Consider the following 7,500-nt stretch of genomic DNA (forward strand, 5'->3'; position numbering starts at 1 on the left):
TGATGTGGTGGTGGTGATGTGATGATGATGTGGTGGTGGTGATGTGATGATGATGGTGGTGGTGGTGATGTGGTGGTGATGTGGTGGTGGTGATGTGATGATGATGTGGTGGTGGTGATGTGGTGGTGATGTGGTGGTGGTGATGTGGTGGTGATGTGGTGATGTGGTGGTGGTGATGTGGTGGTGGTGATGTGGTGGTGATGTGGTGATGTGGTGGTGATGTGATGATGTGGTGGTGATGTGATGATGTGGTGGTGATGTGATGATGTGGTGGTGATGTGGTGATGTGGTGGTGGTGATGTGGTGGTGATGTGGTGGTGATGTGGTGATGTGGTGGTGATGTGGTGATGTGGTGGTGGTGATGTGGTGGTGGTGATGTGGTGGTGATGTGATGATGATGTGGTGATGTGGTGGTGATGTGGTGATGTGGTGGTGATGTGGTGATGTGGTGGTGGTGATGTGGTGGTGATGTGGTGGTGGTGATGTGGTGGTGATGTGATGATGATGTGGTGGTGGTGATGTGGTGGTGATGTGGTGATGTGGTGGTGATGTGGTGGTGATGTGGTGGTGATGTGATGATGTGGTGGTGATGTGGTGATGTGGTGGTGATGTGATGATGATGTGGTGGTGGTGATGTGGTGATGTGGTGGTGGTGGTGATGTGGTGATGTGGTGGTGATGTGGTGGTGATGATGTGGTGGTGATGTGGTGGTGGTGATGTGGTGGTGATGTGGTGCTTGGTGATGTGGTGGTGATGTGGTGGTGGTGATGTGGTGGTGATGTGGTGATTGGTGATGTGGTGATGTGGTGGTGATGTGATGGTGATGTGGTGCTTGGTGATGTGGTGGTGATGTGGTGCTTGGTGATGTGATGGTGATGTGGTGGTGATGTGGTGCTTGGCGATGTGGTGCTTGGTGACGGTGGTGGTGGTGTGGTGCTTGGTGATGTGGTGCTTGGTGATGTGGTGGTGATGTGGTGCTTGGTGATGTGGTGGTGATGTGGTGCTTGGTGATGTGTTGGTGATGTGGTGCTTGGTGATGTGGTGGTGATGTGTTGCTTGGTGATGTGTTGCTTGGTGATGCTGTGCTTGGTGATGTGGTGCTTGGTGATGTGATGCTTGGTGACGGTGGTGCTTGGTGATGTGGTGCTTGGTGATGCGGTGCTTGGTGATGTGTTGCTTGGTGATGCGGTGCTTAGTGATGTGGTGCTTGGTGATGTGGTGGTGATGTTGTGCTTGGTGATGTGGTGGTGATGTGGTGCTTGGTGATGTGGTGGTGATGTTGTGCTTGGTGATGTGGTGGTGATGTGGTGCTTGGTGATGTGGTGCTTGGTGATGTGGTGCTTGGTGACAGTGGTGGTGATGTGGTGCTTGGTGATGTGGTGCTTGGTGACGGTGGTGGTGATGTGGTGCTTGGTGATGTGGTGCTTGGTGACGGTGGTGGTGATGTGGTGCTTGGTGATGTGGTGCTTGGTGACGGTGGTGGTGATGTGGTGCTTGGTGATGTGGTGCTTGGTGATGTGGTGGTGATGTGTTGCTTGGTAATGTGTTGCTTGGTGATGCAATGCTTGGTGATGTGGTGCTTGGTGATGTGGTGCTTGGTGACGGTGGTGCTTGGTGATGTGGTGGTGATGTGGTGCTTGGTGATGTGGTGCTTGGTGATGTGGTGGTGATGTGGTGCTTGGTGATGTGGTGCTTGGTGATGCGGTGCTTGGTGATGTGTTGCTTGGTGATGCGGTGCTTAGTGATGTGGTGCTTGGTGACGGTGGTGCTTGGTGATATTTTGGTGATGTGGTGCTTGGTGATGTGGTGCTTGGTGATGTGTTGCTTGGTGATGTGGTGCTTGGTGATGTGTTGCTCGGTGATGTGGTGCTTGGTGATGTGGTGCTTGGTGATGTGTTGCTTGGTGATGGTGATGTGGTGCTTGGTGATGTGTTGCTCGGTGATGTGGTGCTTGGTGATGTGGTGCTTGGTGATCTGTTGCTTGGTGATGTGGTGCTTGGTGATGTGTTGCTTGGTGATGCGGTGCTTGGTGATGTGGTGGTGATGCGGTGCTTGGTGACGGTGGTGGTGATGTGGTGCTTGGTGATGTGGTGCTTGGTGATGTGGTGCTTGGTGATGTGGTGGTGATGCGGTGCTTGATGATGTGGTGCTTGGTGATGTGGTGCTTGGTGATGTGGTGGTGATGTGGTGCTTGGTGATGTGGTGCTTGGTGATGTGGTGGTGATGTGGTGCTTGGTGATGTGGTGCTTGGTGATGTGATGGTGATGCGGTGCTTGATGATGTGGTGCTTGGTGATGTGGTGCTTGGTGATGTGTTGCTTGGTGATGCGGTGCTTGGTGATGCAGTGCTTGGTGATGTGGTGCTTGGTGATGTGGTGCTTGGTGATGTGGTGCTTGGTGATGTGGTGCTTGGTGATGCGGTGCTTGGTGATGTGTTGCTTGGTGATGTGTTGCTTGGTGATGTGTTGCTTGGTGATGTGTTGCTTGGTGATGTGGTGCTTGGTGATGCGGTGCTTGGTGATGTGGTGCCTAGTGATGTGGTGCTTGGTGATGTGGTGCTTGGTGATGTGGTGCTTGGTGATGTGGTGCTTGGTGATGTGGTGCTTGGTGATGCGTTGCTTGGTGATGCGTTGCTTGGTGATGCATTGCTTGGTGATGTGGTGCTTGGTGATGTGGTGCTTGGTGATGTGGTGCTTGGTGATGTGGTGCTTGGTGATGCGTTGCTTGGTGATGTGGTGCTTGGTGATGTGGTGCTTGGTGATGTGGTGCTTGGTGATGTGGTGCTCGGTGATGTGGTGCTTGGTGATGTGGTGCTCGGTGATGTGGTGCTCGGTGATGGGGTGCTTGGTGATGTGTTGCTTGGTGATGCGGTGCTCGGTGATGTGGTGCTCGGTGATGGGGTGCTTGGTGATGTGGTGCTTGGTGATGCGTTGCTTGGTGATGGGGTGCTTGGTGATGCGTTTCTTGGTGATGTGGTGCTTGGTTATGTGGTGCTTGGTGATGTGGTGCTTGGTGATGGGGTGCTCGGTGATGTGGTGCTCGGTGATGTGGTGCTTGGTGATGGGGTGCTTGGTGATGCGTTGCTTGGTGATGGGGTGCTTGGTGATGTGGTGCTTGGTGATGGGGTGCTCGGTGATGTGGTGCTCGGTGATGTGGTGCTCGGTGATGGGGTGCTTGGTGATGTGGTGCTTGGTGATGGGGTGCTTGGTGATGTGGTGCTCGGTGATGGGGTGCTTGGTGATGGGGTGCTTGGTGATGCGTTGCTTGGTGATGCTAGGTTGCTAGTTACAATCCACAATCCAGAAAGTAAGTTTACACTGTCATACAGTGGGGACCTGTAGACTGAGAAATGACTGGGACAAATACACCCTACTGTCATACAGTGGGGACCTGTAGTCTGAGAAATGACTGGGACAAATACACCCTACTGTCATACAGTGGGGACCTGTAGACTGAGAAATGACTGGGACAAATACACCCTACTGTCATACAGTGGGGACCTGTAGACTGAGAAATGACTGGGACAAATACACCCTACTGTCATACAGTGGGGACCTGTAGACTGAGAAATGACTGGGACAAATACACCCTACTGTCATACAGTGGGGACCTGTAGTCTGAGAAATGACTGGGACAAATACACCCTACTGTCATACAGTGGGGACCTGTAGACTGAGAAATGACTGGGACAAATACACCCTACTGTCATACAGTGGGGACCTGTAGTCTGAGAAATGACTGGGACAAATACACCCTACTGTCATACAGTGGGGACCTGTAGTCTGAGAAATGACTGGGACAAATACACCCTACTGTCATACAGTGGGGACCTGTAGTCTGAGAAATGACTGGGACAAATACACCCTACTGTCATACAGTGGGGACCTGTAGTCTGAGAAATGACTGGGACAAATACACCCTACTGTCATACAGTGGGGACCTGTAGACTGAGAAATGACTGGGACAGTGGTTGCCATGAGATGTGGATACTGATGAAGTTCAGTCTACTGTCCAAGTAGTGTTGACAGCCAGACTGGGAGGACCTCTAGTGGTAGGAAAGAGTAACTGGTGTTGTTGTTAGTAGTGGACAGAAGGTGGCGCTGTTCATTTGATTTGTACTTTGTCTTTGCTCACTATTGAAGTTGCCACTGTGTTATTGCTCTGATGGGAAGCTTGTTTTCTCATCCTCTGAGCTCATGTATGATAGCTTGGTGTAAACCTGGTCTCTACTCATCCTCTTCAGTTAATAGATAGCTTGGTGTAAACCTGGTCTCTACTCATCCTCTTCAGTTAATAGATAGCTTGGTGTAAACCTGGTCTCTACTCATCCTCTTCAGTTAATAGATAGCTTGGTGTAAACCTGGTCTCTACTCATCCTCTTCAGTTAATAGATAGCTTGGTGTAAACCTGGTTTCTACTCATTCTCTTCAGTTAATAGATAGCTTGGTGTAAACCTGGTCTCTACTCATCCTCTTCAGTTAATAGATAGCTTGGTGTAAACCTGGTCTCTACTCATCCTCTTCAGTTAATAGATAGCTTGGTGTAAACCTGGTCTCTACTCATCCTCTTCAGTTAATAGATAGCTTGGTGTAAACCTGGTCTCTACTCATCCTCTTCAGTTAATAGATAGCTTGGTGTAAACCTGGTCTCTACTCATCCTCTTCAGTTAATAGATAGCTTGGTGTAAACCTGGTCTCTACTCATCCTCTTCAGTTAATAGATAGCTTGGTGTAAACCTGGTTTCTACTCATTCTCTTCAGTTAATAGATAGCTTGGTGTAAACCTGGTCTCTACTCATCCTCTTCAGTTAATAGATAGCTTGGTGTAAACCTGGTCTCTACTCATCCTCTTCAGTTAATAGATAGCTTGGTGTAAACCTGGTCTCTACTCATCCTCTTCAGTTAATAGATAGCTTGGTGTAAACCTGGTCTCTACTCATCCTCTTCAGTTAATAGATAGCTTGGTGTAAACCTGGTCTCTACTCATCCTCTTCAGTTAATAGATAGCTTGGTGTAAACCTGGTCTCTACTCATCCTCTTCAGTTAATAGATAGCTTGGTGTAAACCTGGTCTCTACTCATCCTCTTCAGTTAATAGATAGCTTGGTGTAAACCTGGTCTCTACTCATCCTCTTCAGTTAATAGATAAAGCTTGGTGTAAACCTGGTCTCTACTCATCCTCTTCAGTTAATAGATAGCTTGGTGTAAACCTGGTCTCTACTCATCCTCTTCAGTTAATAGATAGCTTGGTGTAAACCTGGTCTCTACTCATCCTCTTCAGTTAATAGATAGCTTGGTGTAAACCTGGTCTCTACTCATCCTCTTCAGTTACTCATCCTCTTCAGTTAATTGATAGCTTGGTGTAAACCTGGTCTCTACTCATCCTCTTCAGTTAATAGATAGCTTGGTGTAAACCTGGTCTCTACTCATCCTCTTCAGTTAATAGATAGCTTGGTGTAAACCTGGTCTCTACTCATCCTCTTCAGTAATAGATAGCTTGGTGTAAACCTGGTCTCTACTCATCCTCTTCAGTTAATAGATAGCTTGGTGTAAACCTGGTCTCTACTCATCTTCTTCAGTTAATTGATAGAAGACAAAATACAAGTTTCAATTTATGAAGGCGTGAAATCATAAATACAGCAGACATATTTATGACAGCAGAAATGTACAGTGTCTAAGACGAAACAGATTTTATGTAAATATATTACATTACATCGTGAAAAATATAGACCATGGACGACTAGACTGAAATGTAACTGAAGACATGAGACACAAACATTCTGCCCACAGCAAAGGACATTTTGAGTCTGGGGTCCAACACACAGCAAAGCCCATTATAACACGTTATCAAGCTCAAAAAAGCAGGTCTGTTTACTCTCGTACAGCAATTACATAATGACATGGTTTCCTTTACACACAGCAATAAGATATTTACAACATCCTGTTACACACATCAGTTTGTTCGCTTTCAGGCATGTTCACTTGCGGTGTGTCTCAGTGCAGTTTAAACTCAGCGTCCATTTTGTTTTTCCGTGTATTAGTTCTTGAACATGTCACACAGAAGTTTCTCCATGGGGGTGTTGCCGATGGTCCTGTGGAAGAAGAGGAGCTCGATCCGCTCAGAGCTGACGAAACGCAGAGAGGGCAACAACAGGAGGAGCTTCCCAAATCTACACAGAGAGACAGAGAGGGTGGTGAGTTATACGTTTTGAATTTACAGCAAAGAGAGATTCCATCAAAGTCCTGAAGTGTCTGAAAACAGAAAAATAAAAACTGATTCCAATTCTGTTAGCAGCTATCAAAACAATATCAAGATCAAGTCATTTACAGATCCATAACAGTGAAATTTGATTTCACAGGCCATTTTAACATCCTCTCATTCTTCAGGTTAGTAGCTAGATATACATACAGTGGAATCCAGATCCATGTGGATAAAAGGGAGGGAGGTTGTGTAGGGAGGTCAGGGAGGTTGTTTAGGGAGGTCAGTGAGGTTGTGTAAGGAGGTCAGGAGGCTGTGTAGGGAGGTTGTGTCGGGAGATTGTGTAGGGAGGTAGGGAGGTCAGGGAGGCTGTGTCAGGGAGGCTGTGTAGGGAGGTCAGGGAGGTGTAGGGAGGGAGGTTGTAGGGAGGTCAGGAGCTTGTCAGGGAGGCTTGTCAGGGACAGGAGGCTGTCAGGGAGGTCAGGAGGTTGTGCAGGAGTCAGGGAGGGAGGCTGTGTAGGGAGGTCAGGGAGGTTGTGCAGGGAGGCTTGTAGGGAGGTCAGGGAGGCTGTGTAGGGAGGTCAGGAGGTTGTGCAGGGAGGCTGTCAGGGAGGTCAGGAGGTTGTGTAGGGAGGTCAGGAGGCTGTCAGGGAGGTTGTGCGGGATGGAGGGAGGTCAGGGAGGTTGTGCATGGAGATCAGGGAGGTTGTGCAGGGAGATCAGGGAGGTTGTACAGGGAGATCAGGGAGGTTGTGCAGGGAGATCAGGAGGTTGTGCAGGAGATCAGGGAGGTTGTGCAGGGAGATCAGGGAGGTTGTACAGGGAGATCAGGGAGGTTGTGCAGGAGATCAGGGAGGTTGTGCAGGGAGATCAGGGAGGTTGTGCAGTGAGATCAGGGAGGTTATACAGGGAGGTCGTAGTAGTCCTACCTGGCAGGCTGACTGGAGTAATGTGATCTGATGTGTTGTCCCAACATCACCTGGGACTGATCCTGTAGGTTCTCGACCTGCTCCGGGTCCTTCAGACCTCGGGTCTCTATGACAACAAAGAGAAGAAGAAGGAAAGATCAGTCAAACAGGCCTAGTCTCACGTCTCATCCACATGTCCAGATGGAATCTGGGGAAGTAGAATTTACAGCCCCAGAAACAGAAAGCCCTAATGCAGATCAAACGAAAACATGTATCTCATTACATTCAGCTCTGGTCACAAAAACATCACCACAGATTACATCTGGCCATTCTTATTGCAAAGAAATGACACCATAGCAACAAAAATCACAAACCAACATCCCCTGACCACCCCCA

General features: G+C 48.7%; 2 protein-coding genes across 2 annotated transcripts in view; both read right to left on the reverse strand.

The window, feature by feature from the left end:
• The window catches only part of LOC121845857 (putative mediator of RNA polymerase II transcription subunit 9), a gene marked incomplete at both ends in the record, with an annotated part of 4,102 nt that extends 2,126 nt beyond the window's left edge, over positions 1-1,976 (reverse strand). The window contains one exon of the mRNA XM_042318027.1: positions 1,901-1,976. Coding sequence (XP_042173961.1) covers positions 1,901-1,976 — 76 coding nt within the window. The remainder of the gene's footprint in view (positions 1-1,900) is intronic.
• A 3,620-nt stretch (positions 1,977-5,596) lies between these two features.
• Positions 5,597-7,500, reverse strand: part of LOC121845867 (photoreceptor-specific nuclear receptor-like) — an 8,043-nt gene continuing 6,139 nt past the window's right edge. Inside the window, 2 exon segments of the mRNA XM_042318040.1 lie at positions 5,597-6,167; positions 7,126-7,231. Coding sequence (XP_042173974.1) covers positions 6,035-6,167; positions 7,126-7,231 — 239 coding nt within the window. The 3' untranslated portion in view covers positions 5,597-6,034.

The sequence above is a fragment of the Oncorhynchus tshawytscha genome, unplaced genomic scaffold, assembly GCF_018296145.1.
Source record: "Oncorhynchus tshawytscha isolate Ot180627B unplaced genomic scaffold, Otsh_v2.0 Un_contig_4866_pilon_pilon, whole genome shotgun sequence".
Classification (NCBI taxonomy): Eukaryota; Metazoa; Chordata; class Actinopteri; order Salmoniformes; family Salmonidae; genus Oncorhynchus; species Oncorhynchus tshawytscha.